The sequence below is a fragment of the Mixophyes fleayi genome, chromosome 6 (assembly GCF_038048845.1).
Source record: "Mixophyes fleayi isolate aMixFle1 chromosome 6, aMixFle1.hap1, whole genome shotgun sequence".
Lineage (NCBI taxonomy): Eukaryota > Metazoa > Chordata > Amphibia > Anura > Limnodynastidae > Mixophyes > Mixophyes fleayi.
The window spans coordinates 160,499,455-160,521,528 of record NC_134407.1 but is presented as its reverse complement, the minus strand read 5'-3'; the positions used below and the strand labels follow the sequence as shown (position 1 = coordinate 160,521,528).

Below are 22,074 nucleotides of genomic sequence, written 5' to 3'. Positions count from 1 at the left end.
GGAAACTTAAAATCATCTGAGGAGAAACGTAAAGTTGCCAATTATGCCATTTACGACACGCAGTTGCCAGGACACGGATTAGGCCCTGGCATCGTGCTTTCATGACTAGTGGCAGCAGCTTCAGCATTAGGAGGAAGTGGGTCTTGATCTTTCCCTACTTTATCCTCCAAATTTTTGTTCTGCATTATATGTAGCACAAGAGAGTGTACCCCGAAGCCACACACACTCGGCAAAGCCTTTAAAAATTATATGCGGCACAGGAGAGTACCACTGGACTGGAGTTATACAGCAGTACCACTGGACTTATACTGCAGAATCAGTGAAATTTGTAATATGGCAGTAACAACAATGGACTTATACTGCAGAATGAGTGAACTTTGTAATATTGCAGTACCACTGGACTTATACTGCAGAATGAGTGAACTTTGTAATATTGCAGTACCAATGGACTTATACTGCAGAATGAGTGAACTTTGTAATATTGCAGTACCACTGGACTTATACTGCATAATGAGTGAACTTTGTAATATTGCAGTACCAATGGACTTATACTGCAGAATGAGTGAACTTTGTAATATTGCAGTACCACTGGACTTATACTGCAGAATGAGTGAACTTTGTAATATTGCAGTACCAATGGACTTATACTGCAGAATGAGTGAACTTTGTAATATAGCAGTACCAATGGACTTATACTGCAAAATCAGTGAACTTTGTAATATAGCAGTACCAATGGGCTTATACTGCAGGATTGTTTTGGGATATTTTTTTTTTATTATTATTTTTTTATAATTACTTTTTTTGTAATTTTTTTTATAACTTTTTTTGTAATTTTTTATAATTTGGGAATAATGGGGAAATAACAATGCCCTTAGAAGGACAGAGCACAGGACACAGCACCACTGGACTGAACAGGACACAGCACAGGACCCAGCAGCACCACTGAACTCAGAAGGACAGAGCACAGGACACAACACCACTGGACTGAACAGGACACAGCACAGGACCCAGCAGCACCACTGAACTCAGAAGGACAGAGCACAGGACACAGCACCACTGGACTGAACAGGACACAGCACAGGACCCAGCAGCACCACTGAACTCAGAAGGACAAAGCACAGGGACAAACACAGCACCACTGGACTGAGCAGAACACAGAGCATAGCACAGAACTGAACAGCACGAGATATAGCAGGACAGAGGACCACCTAACACACCCTCCCTCTACCCTGATCAATGCCCGAGTGAAGATGGCAGCGACTAGCGGGGAATTTATAGGATCCGAGTATCGCGAGATCCGACAGTGGGATTATGACTCAGAGCCTCGGTTTCAGTTTTGCAATTGACGGGAATACCCGGATCTGTCTTGGATCCGGCTCGGATCGGCAACGTTCGGGTGGGCTCGGATTTCAGAAATCCGAGTGCGCTCATCTCTACAAATGGGCCACACATTACTAATCTTGGTAATATGTTAAAACGATGCATATAACCAATGACCAAAACCAACAGGGAGTTTTTATGTTCTCCTTGTGTTTGTGCAAGTTTCCTCCACAATATGAACACATCATAGTTGCCTACTCTACAGGAATGTCCAGGAGACTTCCGAATTTTTGGGAGCTTCCCTGGACTCCAGGGAGAGCAGGACAACTTCCTGCCAGGGTTGCCCACTGAAATGAAAACCAAGCAACCGCTAAATGAAAAACAAGCTCAAACAATCCTAAAACCCCCCCAAAAAGCCAAACTTTAATTATTTATTATTTATTATACAATTATCAAGATAATATTAATAGTAATGGGATCTGCAGCATTTTCTGCAGTTACAGTAACTAAAGATGAATATTCAGGAGTTATAGCTGCACTTTAGGGGGTTGTTTTCTCTGTACATTGCAATATATCCCCAGCTTTACACTCTTAACTGCACACATCATGCTCTGGTGACATATATACTCTCCATATCTACTGCATACAACACAGACAGGTTCCCCCAGGAGGGGCCAACGCTGGAGTTTGCTGAAAGAAGAGATGGGTTCATCTTCTAAGACAGAAGGTAGGGCAGAGTCAGAGGATATCACTATTTCAGAAGGAGGTGCAGATTTTGAAAGAGGTGCAGGATGAGAGACATTGTACCCAAGGCAGTACCAGCGCTGTTAGGCAAAAGGCCGGTCTTGCAGCTGTAAACTCAAGGCAGCTCCCGTTATCTCTGTATACCTACCAACACCTGAGGTCACGCCCACTGAAAAGACCAGCAGCGTCCTTTACACTGAAACGTTATTATACACAAGGCAATACAGTTTTTTGAAGGAAAAAAAAAAAAAGCGTTTTGAAGGTCAAAAACCCGCAACCTGCGACCACCAGAAAAACTCTGCAACTCTAAAAAAACAAGCCCAATTCCGCTTGTTATAAGTGGAATTGGCAACTAAGCTTCCTGCCCTCTTTGTTGGTGAAGTGGGTAGGGGTGGGGCTAAATATGCAATCCTGGCCACACCCGCTGTTGTAATAGGCCCAAATTGGTAATGTTTACCATAGGGGTGGGGCCTAAAGATGTAATTTGCGTGGTCACTCCTCCAGGATGGATTTCCCTCCTGGAGATCTCGCTGCCAAAGTTGACAAATATGAAAAGCATACGAGTAGGTTAATTGGCTGCTATTAAATTCACCTTAGTCTTTCTCGGTCTGTGTGTGTGTCTATATTAGGGAATTTAGACTGTAAGTTTCAATGGGGCAGGGACTGATGTGAATGAGTTCTCTGTGCAGCACTGCGGAATAAATAGCTGATAATGATGATATCAGGCATTTTAAAGGCTTTTGACTGTTGATAGAAGATTCGCTACCACGTTGGTCTGGTAGCCGGAAGTGTGGCTCCGCCGGGTTCTGATCCACATATAGCTAGTGCACATGCACAGGCTCTCTGCCCTGCAGTTCTCATCTGGTACATTCGGCTGTAATGTAATAAGTAGCGTGTCTAAGCTGCGTATGTGCCAATAACGCTACTGCCTAGGGGTACGTGACTGTCTACTATAACAACGGAGCTGCACTTATAGTGTCCCAGTGTCTCCCTATAACTAATAGATGTACTACATGACTGTGTAGTACATAGTGCTCACAGTCTACATATTGATAGACATAGAAACATAAAATTTGACGGCAGATAAGAACCACTTGTCCCATTCAGTCTGCCCATTGTTTAAACTATTGTAACCTCAAACCCTATTTGCTCCTTAGTTCTTTGTGAGGATATCCTTCTGTCTATCCCAAGCAAGTTTAAATTGCTCTACAGTCATAACCTCTACCACCTCTGATGGGAGGCTATTCCACTTATCCACTACCCTTTCAGTGAAATAATTTTTCCTCAAGTTTCCTCTGAACCTACGGCCCTCCAATTTCAGTTATGTTCTAGTGTTCTAATATTCTCTTCCTTTGAAGAACGTTTCCCTCCTGTACCTTGTTAAAACCCTTATATATTTGAATGTTTTGATCTTGTCACCCCCTTCCCTGCTCTGCTCCAAACTATATATATTAAGATCTTAGTCTTGCTGGATACATTTTGTGCTGTAGGCCATGCATCATTTTAGTTGCCTTTCTTTGTAGTCTCTAATGTATTTATATCCTTCTGGAGATATGGCCTCCAGATTTGAACACAGTATTCTAGATGAGACCGTATCAATGACCTATACAGTGGCATCTGACTTGTCTTTCTCATTGCTTTGTTACATTGCTTACCTGCCTTTAAGTCACCTGAAATGATGATGCCTAGATCCCTTTCCTCCTCAGTAGTTTTCCATTATAGTGTGATTAATACTATATTTAGCCTTTAGGTTTTTGAGATCCAAGTGCATGAGTTTGCATTTTTTGGCATTGAACTGTAGTTGTCAATTGACCAGTCCTCCAGTCTATCTACATCATCAATCATTTGTTTTACCCCTCCTGATGTGTCTACCCTGTTGCATATCTTTGTGTCGTTTGCAAAAAGGCATACTTTCCCCTCAATACCATTTGCAATGTCACCAATAACAATATTAAAACACACTGATCCAAATACAGATCCCAGGGTACTCACTCCTGTGAATTCACACCATTTACTACAGCTCTGTGTTTTCTGTCTTGCAACCAAGATCTTAACCACTCAACCATCTTAGAATCCACTCCCAAGCTTCAAATTTAACAGTATGTGATGTGGGACAGTGTCAAAAGCCTTACTAAAGTCTAGATAAGCTACATCTACGGTCCCCCTTGATATGTTACTTTAATCACTCAGTCCAAAAAGTCAATAAGATTTGTTTGACATGATCGTATTATTCCTCCTTTTGTTTTTCTTCTTTCACTTATATACTGAAAAAACAAAACGTTACCTACTGACTGGGCCATATTCTCTTCAGCTTGTGCCTTTGCACATCTGATTACCTTCTTAGCCTCCTTCTGTCTAACAAGATACACCTCTTTTTTTTTTTCATTGTTCTGAGTCTACTTCTAGTGCAAACCACACTGGCTTCCTTTTCCTTGTGCTTTTCCTAACCCTTTTGATACAAAGGTCTGTTGCTTTTAGTATTGCACTTTTTAATTTTTCCCTCCTCTCCTGCACTTCTTTCAAGTTCCTCCATTCTGCCAAAGAGACATTTACACATTTTCCCATCTCAACAAAGTCAGCCTTCCCAAAATCTAGCACTTTTTTGTTTTTGTGTGGTATAAGTCGGTCTCTGTCTTTATACTAAACCATACCTGTTCCACCTGTTCAACAAGACTGCTGTTTACCTACAAGGCATTTAATCCTGCAACAGTTACTTGTGTATCCTGTTAAATAAACTAATGTTTCTGGTTACGTTTACAAACGTTGCGATTCACCTCTTTCTCACATTCCGCTGACACCTATTACAAACATCTTCCAATAGGTTATGCCAATAGTGACTAGTTCCCCTTTGCTGTAAGGAACCGGTCCCTTTGATGAAGGGGATCTAGCCAGGTCTTGTACAAGCAGAATCCCCTTCACCTTGTCTTGTACAAGCAGAATCCCCTTCCCCTTCACCGGAAGGACCTTTTTGCCCCCTAGTGGCCAGGTCCTGCTTATGAAGGAGAACAGGCCAACTTCAGTGCAAGGAGACAAGTTCCCCTTTGCCGAAAAGAGGTAAGTCATTTCTATTTTACAAAAGTCGAGGATCTGGGTTTTCAGGTGGTCTGGCTGCAGTTAGTTGATCGTTTGCCTAGGCCTCAGAGAATCCTTGCATCGGCCCTGTATATGTATATTTGTATTGATTTTTTTTTTTGTATTGTTATTATCTTCTATTCCGCAGCGTCGTATGTTAAAATATATAACAAAATTACATAAGTACATACACATAATTACATTTTGTACAGATAAGCAGAATGCATGGATGCAATTAAGAGAACAAATTGCAATGCATGCATACAATTCAGCAGAAGACAAAACTGGTACAGAGAGAAGGACGTACAGTGAACAGACATGAGACATGAGGGTAGAAGACCCTGCCTATGAAAGCTTACATTCTATAGAGTGGGGATAGTGAGAAACAAGTAAAGTAAATGGGAATAATAGGAATAGTCGGGTTCTCTATGTGCAGAGGTCTGCAAGATATTAAGGTCATAATATAGAGAGGTCTAGATGGGGCCATGATGGTACTGTGGTTTAGGTGGTACAATGTCTTGGAGCATCCAGATGGTGCAAAAGCCTATTTGGGTGATATCCAGGTTGGTGTAGAGGCCATGATGGAAATTGGGCCAAGGTATTGTAGAAGCCTGGAAATTAACCAAGTCACAGTGCAGTTGGCTTTACCCAGAACCCAAACACATTTTATTGTTCTTTGCTGAAATCAGCTTAGAGAATTCGAACCTTTTAGCAAACTTCTTCCAAGGCTCCACCTCTGGTACTTGTTGATGGATCTAATGAGTATACAGTAGCAAAAAATCTTTAGATTCAATAAGAGTTTGTAATGAAGTACAATATCTGGTCCATTGGAAAGGCTGTGGACCTGAAGTAAGGCCATGAGTTCTTTCTCAAGATCTCCATGTGGAGAAATTAAAAACTGAATTTTATCATCAGTTTCCAAACAAACCCTGTCAAGAGTCCATTGACTCAATGTGGGGGACTGTTAGGATTTAAATCTGCCTTGCATCCTGCTAAGTACTTATTTCAGTTATGTGCTTCGGCTACATAGGCGTGTCTCCCTCTGAAGCAACTGTTCCCAGCATTTGCTGCTTACAATTAGTTCTGACCAGTAGTACATGTGTGCTTTCTCTTGTGAGATGATTGAAACACCTCACTACAAAAAACCCTCCTTTGCCATGCACTGAAGCAAGTGATATGCATGCTAATGACTCCTGTATCCTGACCTGTTTGTTCTTTTCTCTGCATTGGGTCTTCTTTCAACATTTAATTGTAACCTGATTTCTGAAATGTACTATACAGTTTTGCTGGTTCTGCTCATTCTGGACACTGAAAATTAAGAATGTTTTAGTTTCTTGTAAAAGATTTATAAAATATTGGCAAATACACATATCTAATACTTTATATATAATTATTTTATTTATTGGCCCATACTAGGAGTTCTTCCTCATTGCTGGTGTCAGCTTTGGTTTTTCAACTGGTATAATTAATTTGCTAATTAATTGTCCAACCACTGTAATACCTGGTTGCTGCATTTAATTTCTTTCTGCATTGCATTACCCAGAACTGTGTTACCTTGCACCAGAAATATCTCCAGTATTCTAGTTCATGTTATACATTTCCACAGACTGTCATATATCTGCATGATTCCTGTGTTACCTTATGCCAAGTCATCATACCAGCTTCAGAGATTGTGTTTATTCCCTGTCTGCTAGTGTCCTTCATATTGTTTGTAACTGCTACAAAACCTTGTTACCCCTGATTTAGCTAACAGGCTCTCTATCCAATACATTTGTGTCTGGTAATGCTATCTGAAGAAGACTGTGGGCCTGAGTCATTAAGGAAAGTAAGGCAAAGAAAGGAGTAAATGTTCTCTGGGACAAACCACGTTACAATGCAAAGGGTGCAAATTAGTTTATTATTTTGCACATAAGTTAAAAACTGGCTGTTTTTCATCTAGCACACAAATACTTAATAGCTTTATTTTTCAACTGAAATTTAAACTTGATATAGGACATGCCCTACTACAACCATAAATCTGTCCCCACATTTTAAATTTAACCCCCCCTGCAATGTAATATGGTTTTGCCTAGGTGCAAAGTTACTACTTTTTTATGATTTGCTCTCCTTAATGACTCAGACACTATATGGGGCATATTCAATTGTTTACTTTTTATGCCGCGGAAAAAGTATTACCGTTATTACGGTAATAGTAAGCCAGATTTCAGCTTGCAGCTCCCTGAGCCGCGAGCTGAAATCCAGCGTGAAAAGTACCGTAATCACGGTATTTACGTGCACTATTACCGTAATCACGGTAATAGTGCGCGGGGCGTGTTTCTTTAGTCTGTAACACCAACAATTGAATATGCCCCAATGAGTATTGCTTTTCTTTACATGCTTCTAAAACAGCAGTAGCTAGCTCTAAAAATGTATCTTTATCAAAGCAGTTATATTTTCATGTTAACTGTCCACACAGCATAGTTTTTTAACCAGCTTTTGTAATGATTGCATTGAAAATGCAAGTCGTTGCTAGTTATGTAATGGAAATGATTGGTTTCAAATACATAGTAATGTACCCGTCTTTGTCTTGTTTTGGTTTATTGTGTATTTGTCTAAGATACCTGATGTGTTTACTTGCCATTTGACCACGACTGTCTATGTATATTTCTCAGTTTGGAAAATTGAATAAAAACCTTTTTGAGTTAAAAAAAAAGTGCAAGAATTGTTCATACCAACTGTTCTGCAGTGTGTTGAGGTGTGAATTATATTATCAATCACATTAATAGTGATATCCTGGAAACGGATGTGAGATACTGGGATTTAAATAATTAACAAATTTAATGAAAGAGTCATGGTTCCAATTCCAAATAAACTATAGATCATCAATAGAGGACCAGCTTCTTTCCAAACTTGACAAAAAGACAGTTGTCAGCGCTTAGCCTTTACACTGCATATCTGTGTTCATCTAGCAAAATGAAAACATGAGGTATTAGTTCATATTTTGATCAAAACATTTAAGCCTGCATCCCAGGGTCAAGGGCACCTCATTATATGCAGGTACTACACTGACCTATATGCTTTAAACACTATTAAAATGCAGTTAAAATCAGATGCACTCATCTCCCAGGTATAGGGGTTTACATCTAGCAAGGGCTGGCTTATGAGCCACACCCAAATGTGCCTTAAATAGGCTTGATGGACAGTCGCTATGACAATAAGGCAATATTTTGAAACAAAACCAAAGAAAAAACAAGTCTGTGCTCGCTATATCCCATTTTACATATGGTACCAGCTGCATGGCAATATAAATGCCCATATATGTATACAAAACAAAAAGACAGTCAGCGCTTATCCTTTACACTGCATATATGTGTGTATCTAGCAAAATGAAAACATGAGGTATTAGTTCATATTTGTTAAGCCTGCATCCCAGAATCAAGGGCTCCTCATTATATGCAGGTCCTACACTGACCCATATGCTTTAAACACCATTAAAATGCAGTTGCAGTATAATGGATAAGCACAGCTGATTTTAACTGCATTTTAATGGTGTTTAAAGCATACAGGTCAGTGTAGGACCTGCATACAATGAGGTGCCCTTTTGTATACATATATGGACATTTATATTGCCATGCAGCTGGTACCATATACAATATGGGATATACCGAGCGCAGGCTTATTGCCAAGCAGCTGGTACCATATAAAATATGGGATATACCGAGCGTGGGCTTGTTTTTCTCTTTCCAAACTTGACATTCCACAAATATCAGTCTTCAAAATGATCCACATATAGGTTGACAAACTTGGGGTGAACCTGGTCCCCATAGCAGTCCTACAGTCTGCAAATAATAAGTGTTATTAAAAAAGGAAAGTAGTTATGAGATGGAATAAACTCAATAGAATGTAAAATAAACTCATGCTGCTCCATTGTGACCCCACTATCCGGCAAAAGAAAACATTCTACAGCTTCTACAAGCTGTGATATTTATGTATGAAGTCTGAAGGCATAGGCTGGACCCAAGCTCTGTACAGCATTTGTGGTAGCAATGCTTGGCACAACCTATATATAGAGACCATTGGTGCATTTTGTATGTCCTTTATTGCAATTCCATGCATATTAAGTAATTAGAGGTGATTGCTGCATTATTCCTTGTAACTAATATTTATTTCATAATACTGCACTCCCCATTGATTTCCAGCCCTCAAATAAACAAGTCCAGATTAGGACATAAAACAATAAGACAGAAGAACAACAATCACAACTGCTTTTAATTGAATGAGTAGTGCATGTTTGCATTGGTATGCATTGCTGGCAGGTCTGATAAGAAGAAAAGTTTAATAAAAGAAGGGCTTAATAGGTGCACAAATGCTCTAAATCTTGGAAGGAGTATGAATCACTTAAAATGTAACTTTTATTACTGACATATCAGCGAAATATAAGATAAAATGAAAAAGTTAAAACGTGATGTGTACTTAAAAGTTCGCTGGATGCTCTACTAAATCCTATTAATCAATAATAACATCCTCATGCTGGATCCTATTAATATATCATGCAATATAAATTAGCCCAATGGATCAATTATCTCACCACGTCTGGTTTTGATAATATAAGGTAAATCATCATAGGGTATAATCAAGAGTCTCTATAATATAGCCATTAGTTCATACACTTCCCTCCTGGCTGACTAGATAATGCCCTTGGCTGTCTAGCTATCAAAGGATCAATGAGGCACGGTAATCTAGCAAGTAATCTCCGTTGGTCTATATAAGGTGTATTGCTAGCTACCTAACATTAACTCCATCTAACTTTGGATCTAATAGGAGCAATGAAAAGGATCTGAAGATTTTTGAATAGGTAAGTAGAAGCACCCAGCGAGACGCCGACGCGCGTTTCGCTATGTGTGCTTAGTCGTGGCTGAGGTCTGATAAGAAGAAAGAAAGGTGAATATAGGTTGAATGTGCAGTTGACGTTTGCAAATTGACTGGTAATGTATCCATGTTTAGTAATACATTATATAGATTCCATTTATTAGCCAGATGATGGCCAGGTAACAAGGTAGAATACAGTGATAACACACCACAGCAGAACCACAAGTTTATTTTCCTATCTGTACAAATTAGATGAAAAGACAATTCTGGTGTATTTTGTTTTTAGTCTATTATTTGTCAATTGGTTCTCAGGTAGCTGGGAACCAATTACCAGCGAAAAATAAAGTCCAGAGCTTTAGAAAGAAAGCTTTCTTTTTTTTGAGGAATAATTCTGTCCGATAATACCTGCAAAAAAATAAACATAAAATAAAAATCAAGGTAAATATTAGGTAGATTTCTAATTGTGTTCATCATATTTGAATTATGTTTTGTTTGTTTTTCTAATACAAATACAATTAAAATTTCAGGATACCTAATTTGTTACTATACAAAGAACCAACGCTATATAAAAGTATCTACTATGATGATAATCAGGGGACACATTTCCAAGGTCTTCTTCAGCCCACACAATTACCACCATGCAAGTGAGAAAATAATTGTAAAAAAATTGAACAGATTACTTTTTTGTTTCTTTAATGTAATGATTTTCTTGAATTGAAGTAGAGAAATCATTCACAAAAAGGTATGAATAGTACTGCAAAAAAAAAACTAAAATGAAGAAAAAGGGAAACATATTTATTCATTCGTGTCATGTCAGAGGGCTGACTAAAGCCAATTGTGCGTAGTTAGTTGCGGATGCGCTCAAATTGAAGGGCAATTAAATATTTATATTTCTGTAAATGAAAGTGAATAGAAACCTAATTTCACTGCAGCTTTATAAAAACTAAAGCGCGAGTCTTCTTTCATTTCACTAAAAATCACAAATGCTCATCCCACAGTTTATACAGTGGCTAAATGCATACAGATATAGAACAAAATGCTTAAAAGGAAACTCCTAGTATGACAATGACATCACTGGCCATCCACTAGCCTGCCGCCTGTATAGAGTGTTTAGGCCACCTAAGTAACTACAAACACGCCATTGTGAACAGTCTTATTACAGCAGGACAATTTAAATATAAGCTTTTCTGTTCAATCTGGTTTATTATCTAGCTCAGTAACACAGGCTTCAATATATATTAACGTAAATTGGTTACTAGAGAGTTTCATGTGTTTGAAATAATTACAGCTAATGCAAATACCTGGTAAACACTACTTGCAGCTTTGTAAGCTTCAACAAAAGGTTTCAATTCTGTTCTTTCAGGATCAAGTTGTTGGATGCATGTACACCTGATTTTAGCAGGTGGTGTGTACTCTGCAGAGCATGAAGATATGTATGATATTTCACTGCTTGCCATAACACTCTGAAAATAAAAGAATCACATATACTGTCACGTTCACTAAGGGTCAAGTTCACTAAGTGCTCAAACACTCCCCCCCCACCCAAAAAAAAACACCTCAGACCATTTAACATCCCAGATATAAGGATCCCCTTACCTCTTTATGTAACTCATAACAAAACCAATACACTTATAGATTATTTTAACTTCATTATGTGTCAAGGGAGACACAGTTATTCTACTGTTAGACCCAAATGTTACGTGCTGGGAGACCCAGACAACGAGGTCACTTGAGTTTCACAGAAGCACAGCTCCACTCCTATTGAAACACTGTTCTACATAGAGAACCATGCAATAGCTATTTCATTACCAGGAGATAAAGAAATGTCCCTGACCATTGCACTAGCACCAGTGGCTGCCGCTGACAGACCTACCCAATGTTAGCAGCACACATAGAAACATGCCTCAGTGAATTGTACAGGACATACAAATATACCATTGATAGGTAGGAATGGATGAATATTTTTAGATGCATCCCTAAGTAATAGGGATTCCCTACAACTGCACAGGATGTCTCAGTCCAAATAGATGCTACTCAAGTTACTATGCCCTTTATTAAGCAACTTGAGTCTTGGGGGTAAATGTATCAAGCTGAGAGTTTTCCGGCGGGTTTGAAAAACCAATCAGATTCTAGCTATCATTTATTTAGTACATTTTACAAAATGATAGCTAGAATCTGATTGGTTACTATAGGCAACATCTCCACTCAGACCCGGCGCTCCCATTAGGCAAGGTTAGGCACTTGCCTAGGGCGCCGGGCTCTGGAGGGCGCCCTCCAGAATGAAAATTACTTTAAAACTGTGCGGCGACCGCTGACCATACCTGTCACGGCCGCCGCACAGCATTCAGATGCACGGGGGAGGGGGGAAGAGGCTATTGCTCACCACCGCCGCCTCTCTGCTCCGTCTCCTCCCCTCCACTCACTTGTCAGTCAGTGGAGGGGAGGAGACGGAGCAGAGAGGCGGCGGTGGTGAGGTAAGGAAAGACGGGGTGAGGGGGGAGGAGGGAGGAGGGTGCCGATTGTTGCGGGGGGGGGGGGGGGGGGGCTGGGGCGCCGATTTTGTAAAAATGCCTAGGGCGCCATGGAGGCTAGCATCGGCCCTGTCTCCACTTTCAAACCCGCTGGAAAACTCTCAGCTTGATACATTTACCCCTTGGTCTCAAACAGTGTAAAGTCATCAGTTAGAAATAAATAGAAAAGTATGTATGTAGAATACTATTCTCAGGTCACACAAACAAGCCATTTCTACAGATGGGTAGTCGGTGACAATATCCACAAACTACAGATAACAGATTTATGCCATCGGATAGTAGAGCTGGCTTTATAGAGTTGCTTACCTAAATTAGTGAAGGTTAATTTTAGTAATGTTTGAATCAGTAAACTTTACATTTTTACATTACAGATATAAATCTTACCTCATCAATGCAGGGTCTCACACCAATGCTAATGCAGTTGGCAAATATCCAGCCATCTTTCCTTAGAGCTTTCTTGGCCTGTAGTTTTGTTTGAAATTGTATATGCATCCAATTTCCATTTTCTGACATCTGTAAGCAAAAGCAAAAGTTATCACCAACAGAAATGTTTTGGATTGGTCAAACGAAAGACAAGTAATGGAAAACAATACTTACCACATGCTTTATTACATTCCCATATTCGGCAAATTGTAACAAAATATAAGAAGCTGTGTCTCGAGAAAACCTGAAAACACCAAGTTTGAGCGTTTAATGCAGAATATATCTATTTTTTTTTTTTAATGTAAAAGTGTTGAAAAAATGGTTTTACAAAGCTGTATAACAAGAATGAATTTATAACTCGTGGGTTATAAAAATAGGCTTTTTACTCTTATGTAAAATCAATTTCTCTTAGTCCATTGGGGGACACCGGGAACACAGGGGTATAGTGTAGGGGATCCAGGCCTAGCTCCTCCCCTTTATAGCTCTCTCCTATTAGGCCTCAGTTTATGTTTAACCAAGTCCCACAGAAAAGGAGACAAATAGAGAAAAACAAGCAGGAAAGAGGAAAACAAACACATCCTCCTAAACATAAAATAATACAGGTCACACAAAAGGAGAAACCAGGGTGTAAAAGGTGGGCGCACATGTCTCCCAATGGACTAAGAGAAATTGGTTTTATGCAAGTATACAAATTTTATTTTCTCCTGCATCCATTGGAGAACAACGGGAACATTGGGGATGTCCCAAAGTCATTATCACTGATGGGAATGATCAGAAACAGCACAAAGTACCTTTTCCCCAAAACTGGCATCCCTGGATGCAAACACATGGAAACTGTAGAACCAGTTAAAAGTGTGAGCAGAGAAGAAGGTAACTGCCTACCAGCTGCTCAGTTGAGGTGCCATGCCATCCAGGAAGCACTCACTGACCTGATGGAGTGAGCCCGAAGACTCTCCAGAACAGGCTGCCCTGCGCACCATACTTCTGATGAACTACAGCTGCAATCCACCAAGCAATAGTCCCTTCAGAGGCTGGCCAGCCCCCCTTGTGCATTTCATAGAGGTACAAAAGATCCTCAGTCTTGCGCACATCTTGGGTCCTACGCACACAAGTACGCAAGGCTCTGACCACATCCGCAGAACGAAGAGAAGCCTCGTCCTCTGAAGACCGACATCTGGTCAGGGCATGTTAATGTGGAGCCGAGATACCATTTTAAGAAGGAAGCAGAGTTTTCTCTGAAGAACCACCCTATCCTCATGAAAAAAGAGAAGATGAGAATTGCAGGGCAAGGCTACAAGCTCTGAAACTCTTCAAGTCATAGAAATGGCCAAAAGGAGGACAGTCTTCCACAGAAGGAATTTCTAGTCCACTGTGTCCAAGGACCTAAGAGGGGAATGCTGCAAAGCATTTAACACCAAGTTTAAAGCCCAAGGAACCACTGGAGCAGTACATGGAGCCTACACATGAAGCATCCCCTGCAAGAATGTCTGTACATCAGGCATCAGAGGGAGTCTTATTTGAAAGAAGACAGAAAGACACCTGAACATTTAGAGAACTAAGTGACAAACCAGTGTCCAGCCCATCCTGTAAGAGAAGAAGCAACCTGGACAATTGAAGACAAGAGGTAGGAAACTCCTTCCGTTCACACCAGGCAATATATGTCCTCCAGACACAATGATAATTTTTGGCTGAACGCATGTTAAGATGCCACATCTGACCCACTGCCACGCAGAGACTGTTGGTGTACACGGCCAATCCAGGTCAACCAAAATGAAAGGAATGCCTTCTCTCTTCACCATCTTCAAGGCGTTGGAAGTATGACTAAAGGGAACAAAGGTGTATTGTATACAGCACCGCCGCAGACGCTTCTTTGACAGCGCCGCGGCTGCTGTATAGTACAGTGCCGCTATGTGGGGCATTTCGTTAGCGGAGGGGAGGGGTTTCTGGAGACCCAGAAACCCCCCCTGCGTGCGCCCCTGGGGAATACAACATGATGAACTTACCCAAATACAGTAACCCATGTGTCATCCAGCTGGTCCTCAAATGTTAAATCATCACCTGGTGAGTAGGAGGCGTCCAGCTGAACAGGGGAAATTGTGTTTTTTCTCTTTCGTCCACTTTTTGATGGACTACATACACCTGTAGCTATGTAGATAAAAGGTTTTCATTAAGTAATAGTAAACAGAGTAAAGCAGACTTCACAAAAATACAAGTTATACAACACTCTGGGATGTATTCAATTGTCGGCGGAAACGCAGAAAATCCCGCGGCCCGCGCACTATTACCGATATAACGGTAATAGTGCGCCAAAAAACCGTTAATACGGTAATTTTCACGCTGGATTTCAGCTCGCAGCTCCCTGAGCCGCGAGCTGAAATCCAGCTAACTACTACCGTAATAACAGTAGTAGTTTTAACGCCACGGGACTTTCGGAAAATTGAATACGCCCCACTGGATCAGTCTTGAATGTGTAGCATGCACAAAATAGTATCCACTCTGGGCTTAAAGTAGTGTTTTCACCAAACACTGGCCCTAGAATTGTCACAATGATGCAATGTAATGTTTTAGATGAAATGTTCCTGGTGATTTCATCTGACAACATATGCTCTATGATTATCACTGGGAGAGATTGTGCCTCATGCAGCTATGAGCACATCTACTGACAAATCATTTGCTCACTACGACCTGAATCATTAAGGAACACAAAGTGAACGCATTTTTTTTTGGGTAAATTGAATGGAAAATGCACGCAGGGGCGCCCATATTCAACAACTAAAGGATAGCAAAAAATGTTTCTAGTTGAATAAGGAAATATATAGGGGTAAGTACGCTTTGCCTATACGGCACTTGCTGTATGCAGACAGACACAACACACTACAGGATACGCACAATGCAAAATGTATATTTAAGTCCCATCAGAAAACATGAAAAAAAAACCATTAAACACATTAACACCAGTTAATAATCTACGGCCTGATTCATTAAGGAGAGTTAAGCAAAAGTAAGTGAGGCAAAAGTATGTTACGTTGGAAGAGGAGGTAAATTTAAAATGTGATGGCAGATTTATAGTTGGGAAGGGCATGTCCTAAATCAACTTAAATTTCAGTGTACAAATAAGCTATCAAGTATTTGTGTGCTACATGAAAAAACAGTCAGTATTTTTCTTATGTACAAAATAATAAACTAATTTGCACCCCTTGCATTGCAACATGGTTTTGTCCATAAAACTTAAAATTGAAAACTTACCCTATTTTTGCTTAACTTTCCTTAATGAATCAGCCACCTAGGGCCTGATTCATTAAGGATCTTAACTTGAGAAACTTCTTATTTCAGTCTGCTGGACAAAACCATGTTACAATGCAAGGGGTGCAAATTAGTATTCTGTTTTGCACACAAGTTAAATACTGACTGTTTTTTCATGTAGCACACAAATATCAACTTTAAATTTCAGTGTATAAATAAGCTATCAAGTGTTTGTGTGCTACATGAAAAAACAGTCAGTATTTAACTTGTGTGCAAAACAGAATACTAATTTGCACCCCTTGCATTGTAACATGGTTTTGTCCAGCAGACTGAAATAAGAAGTTTCTCAAGTTAAGATCCTTAATGAATCAGGCCCCTAGTCATTAATAAAAATACTTTAAAAAAAAAAAAAGGTTTTTCCCCCATGAGGTACATACAGTCAAGTCCATAAATATTGGGACATCGACACAATTCTCATATTTTGGGCTCTATACACCACCACAATGAATTTACATCCAAATCAGGTGAACAGTGTAGGAATTACAACGGTTTCTATATGTGCCTCCAACTTTTTAAGGGACCAAAAGTAATGGGACAAACTAAACAATCCTACATCAAACTTTTTAATACTTTGTTGCAAATCCTTTGCAGGCAATTACAGCCTGAAGTCTGGAACACATAGACATCACCAGACACTGGGTTTCATCCCTGGTGATGCTCTGCCAGGCCTCTACTGCAAATGTCTTCAGTTCCTGCTTGTTCTTGGGGCATTTTCCCTTCAGTTTTGTCTTCATCAAGTGAAATGCATGCTCAATCGGATTCAGGTCAGGTGATTGACTTAGCCATTGCATAACATTCCACTTGTTAGCCTTAAAAAACTCTTTGGTTGCTTTTGCAGTATGCTTCGGGTCATTGTCCATCTGCACTGTGAAGCACCGTCCAATGAGTTCTGAAGCATTTGATTGAATATGAGCAGATAATATTGCCCGAAACACTTCAGAATTCATCCTGCTGCTTTTGTCAGCAGTCACATCATCAATAAATACAAGGGAACCAGTTCCATTGGCAGCCATACATGCCCGCGCCATGACACTACCACCACCATGCTTCATTGATGCGGTGGTATGTTTTGGATCATGAGAAATTCCTTTCCTTCTCCGTACTCTTCTCTTCCCATCACTCTGGTACAAGTTGATCTTCGTCTCATCTGTCCATAGGACGTTGTTCCAGAACTGTAATGGCTTTTTTAGATTTTGTTTGCCAAACTAATCTGGTCTTCCTGTTTTTGTGGCTCACAAATGGTTTCCATCTTGTGGTGAACCCTCTATATTCACTCTTGTGAAGTCTTCTCTTGATTGTTGACTTTGACACATATAAACCTACCTCCTGGAGAGTGTTCTTGATTTGGCCAACTGTTGTGAAGGGGTTTTTCTTCACCAGGGAAAAAAATCTTCTGTCATCCACCACAGTTGTTTTCCGTGGTCTTCCGGGTCTTTTGGTGTTGCTGAGCTCTCTGCTGCATTCTTTCTTTTTAAGAATGTTCCAAACAGTTGATTTGGCCACACCCAATGTTTATGCTATCTCTCTGATGGGTTTGTTCTGATTTTATAGCCTAATGATGGCTTGCTTCACTGATAGTGACAGCTCTTTGGATCTCATATTGAGAGTCGACAGCAACAGATTCCAAATGCAAATATCACACCTAGAATCAACTCCAGACCTTTAACCTGCTTAATTGATGATGAACTAATGAGGGAATAGCCCACACTTGTCCATGAAATAGCTTTCGAGTCGATTGTCCCATTACTTTTGGTCCCTTAAAAAGTGGGAGGCACATATAGAAACCATTGTAATTCCTACACCGTTCACCTGATTTGGATGTAAATACCCTCAAGTTAAAGCTGAAAGTCTGCAGTTAAAGCACATCTTGTTAGTTACATTTCAAATCCATTGTGGTGTTGTATAGAGCCCAAAATATGAGAATTGTGTCGCAATATTTATGGACTTGACTGTATATCAGGGTGTTTATCAATGTCTAATATACATAAAATGCATTTTTACAGTTGTGATACAACAAAGAGTTTATAACCATAAAACCTAATTAGGCACCTTTGTTCCTGGGGACAGAGTGCTTATTTTGGCACCCATGGTAGAAAGTACATTTTTGCCCAAATGGCAAAGATCTTTTGAAATCATAGAAGTGGGTTAAGCTAGTTATAAGATGTACCAGTCGGGGGAGAGAAAGATGGAACAGATCTATCATGGAAACCTTACTAAACAATGGAAAGGTAGAGTCTGTCAGCTACCCCGGTCCCTCCTGGTCCTACTCCTGAGTCCCCTCATACAACCCCATGGTAGCAGTGTCCACCACATTGGATGAAAGAGAAGTTTACTTAAATTGGTTGTTGATGTTGGCAGAAATTCTTGTGACACTAATGTCATTTGATCATTCAGAGTCAATATACTGAATGCTGGAGCTTTCAGAGGTCACAGGATGTTTCTCCTGAGCACACTGCTCACCTTCCTGCCAGTACCTGGGCTGCCTACTCTGTAATTAATAATCATGAATATGCATAGTTGTCCAGAGATGGGTAACTTTATCCCAACGTATAAAATGTGACTACAGATGAATATATACACTTACACGCAGATAGAAAAATATAAACACTTATACACAGTAAATGTAACATTTAGTTATCCACTGTCTGTTCAGATATCTATGTAACGTGCAGTTGTGTGCAGGTGACATCTTCTAATTCCGAAAATAGTACATGGTTTATCTACACAATTCTGCTTTGTTATTTTACTGTATAAGTACTTTAATTAGACTTACATGTGCATGGAGTCGATGTCATAGAGTTCTGCATTCCAGAAAGACTGTTCTGTACAGGAAAAAAAGTTAAATAGTAATCAGACATTAAATCCATCTATCTACACATATACTAGCGAAATATAAAAAAAAGTTGATGATGATACATATAAATCACTCATTGAGTCTTGTGTGTTTGCATCTCTATTTACATCAGTAAATATGAAATCCCGTAAAGCCAGATAAGGGATGCTCCAATACATCTAGTCCAGGGGTCAGCAACTGTGCCCTGTAATCTGGCGTGGTGAAGCTGCTTTCACTGCACCACATCGTCAAAACTGAACTGGTGCACATGTGCAGCACTTCCTCCTGGGCTCCAAGGCAGAAAGGATGACTTGTGTGTCTGCAAGAGGTAAGATGCGCACACAGCTGGCTAATGTGGCATCATGTTAATGGGGGCACTTATGTGAGGCATAAAATGAATTGGGGCCATTACTGTGGCAAAATGTGAATTGGGGGCACAACTATGAGGTGTAATGTGAATTGGTGGCACAACTATGTGGCATAATATGAACTGAGGGCTATACTATGTGGTATAGTATGAACTGAGGGCTATACTATGTGGTATAATATGAACTGGGGGCACTACTGCATGGCACAATACAAATTGGGTGCACTACTGTGGCATATGATTTGGGGGCACTACTGTGGCATAACATGAATTTAAGGTTTAAGATACTACTCTCTGGCATAATTTGAACATTTATTTGTTAGTCCCATTACTATTACTATTACCTTGATATTAGTGTTTTGTTAATATACTTGTAAATCAGTTCATCAGGACACTGAAGCATGGGTGGGCACTGCTGAGCTCTTTATTCAGCCATTTGCAGACTCTGGGTACATTGCACACTGGCCACACCCACTTCCCAGCATTCCCCATGGTCTTAGGGACCATCACTAAAGATTCAAGCTTAAACATATAAGGGAGTGTCTACAAACATTAAGCATATCTAATGCAATAACATCACAATTAGTATTATAAAATAAGAAATAATTTTATATATATATATATATATATATATATATATATATATATATATATATACACATACAAACACAACTGGCACACCTGGGCTTGACTAGATTTTACCCAGCACATTGATAGAAAAAGGTTACCGACCCCTAATCTAGTCAATAAAAGTTTTCATGGGATACATGAAAATTGGGGATTTTACCCAAGAAAGACATTCGTTATTAAAGATGCAGATATTGACACAGAGAGCTGCAATGTGAATGCACATCATTCCCAGAAACATCAAATCTGGCACCAAGTATTTAAAAAGTGGTTGTTTGATGTGGTGTAAATAAATGATGTTATGTATTAAAAAATAAAGTGTCAAAGCTTCTTTTCCTTTAAGGAATTTAACTTTTTTTTAAGCAATAAAATTTTGCATCTTCCATTAAACACGTTAATGCTTAAGATGATCACATTTGTTTACATATGTTTAAACCTAAGAGACACCAACTACCTCAAAGACCAAAAATTCATCTTCTAATCTTAAAAACAGAATGTTCTTTTCTTTTTACATTTGAAATCATTGTTGCTGTAATAACATATGTCATTGTTAGGAGTTCCCTTTCAATGTTTGTGTGCCCATGTTTCAAAATAAAAGCTTAAAAATGTGTGGTCAGTTATCACGCCCCTAACACAATGCATGGACAGATCTCATGCTGTAACTTCGTTTTTACCCAAAAACTACATTTACAGGCTTTCTGGAACTTACTGGTGTAGAATCAAGACTTGTACTTGGACTATCATCATAAATACTGGCACTAGTCTTGGGAGATGACCCCAGCGCCATTGTTTCTCCACCTGCAACAGAAAAAAGTTCAAAAACACAAACCTACCAAATGTTTGGAACTTTTTAACTATCTCAGATTAACCTTACAAGTTACTGTAAACTGTGATGTGGTGCCCTGTCAGCTGTTTTGAAATCTCCTGTTACCTGGCTCATTGCAGTAAATAAATTATGTCAGGATAGTGGTGGGAGTATAAGAAAAAAATCAGCTTGTGATTCAGTTAGTCAGTGGTGCCCCCACAGCTACTCCCCTGCAACTCTCCACTATTTCCTTGCCCGCTCCTCACTTTGAAGAATTATTGAAGAATTACTTCTGGAAGAGTTCAGCTTGGACAGTGACAATTCCATTGTTTTTTAGTTGCTGAATGCAGTTGTCTGTTTCTAGTCTAACATTGTTTGTTCTACCACTTAATATAAATTAAAGGTATTTAAAATACAATAGAATTAAATTGGTATGTCATATTAAACATATCTAATGCTCTGTAGGTGTATAGTGTGTTTCATACTTTTTTACTATTTACTTTGCACGTAACTTTTCAACTAGAAAATCAGCAAAAAACATACCAGTTGTGCTTGTTTGAGACAATACTTGTGAACTTGTATGACTATGAAATTACTCTGGAGCCTATAGGCTAGTCTACAATTTATCCTGTCTAACCTATTAGACAACTGTGACGGGAGTGTGACACCACTAGTCTCTCTATAGGACCAGGGCTCAGCCATACTGTATCTTATCTCCCTTCACCTAATGCAGCCAGTACTCCTGTAGGTGGCGCTACTCACCCAGCGGCTCAAAGAAATAATCTGCCATATCGATCCGACACTTTCCTTTCACTTCGCGACTTTTAAACTGCCAAAGCATGAAATCCGATCAGGATTCAACTGCGTCACGTCCAGTAACGTCACAGACACTGTTACATAGCGACAGTCGCGCGCCTTTGATTTTAAATGATGCTGGGCGTCATCCATCCAGACTGTGAGTAACTGCACCCAGCGCTTCATCACAGCACCGGGAGACAAGCTGCTGCCTAGTAATATTGTACAATGGACCAGGGCAGCAGTCATCAATATATGAGCTCAACCTCTCCAAATTAATATGAAGTTCTAAAACTAAAATCAAGAGCATATGTTAATGGAAAACATTACAATACATATGAGCCCACTCACAAAATAACTTCAGACCCAAATGAATTATAAACATATTTAAAATGAATACTAAGTA

At 39.6% G+C, this 22,074-nt stretch overlaps 1 protein-coding gene across 1 annotated transcript; it reads right to left on the bottom strand.

The window, feature by feature from the left end:
• Positions 1-10,197: 10,197 nt before the first annotated feature.
• Positions 10,198-21,804, bottom strand: LOC142094611 (nucleoporin NUP35-like). The gene is made up of 8 exons (XM_075176937.1): positions 21,636-21,804; positions 20,778-20,866; positions 19,015-19,063; positions 14,942-15,083; positions 13,113-13,182; positions 12,900-13,028; positions 11,286-11,447; positions 10,198-10,389 (listed from the first exon to the last, which is right to left on the bottom strand). The coding sequence occupies exons 1-8, from the start codon at positions 21,712-21,714 to the stop codon at positions 10,312-10,314; spliced, it is 798 nt and encodes a 265-aa protein (XP_075033038.1). The 5' UTR covers positions 21,715-21,804; the 3' UTR covers positions 10,198-10,311.
• Positions 21,805-22,074: the final 270 nt, after the last annotated feature.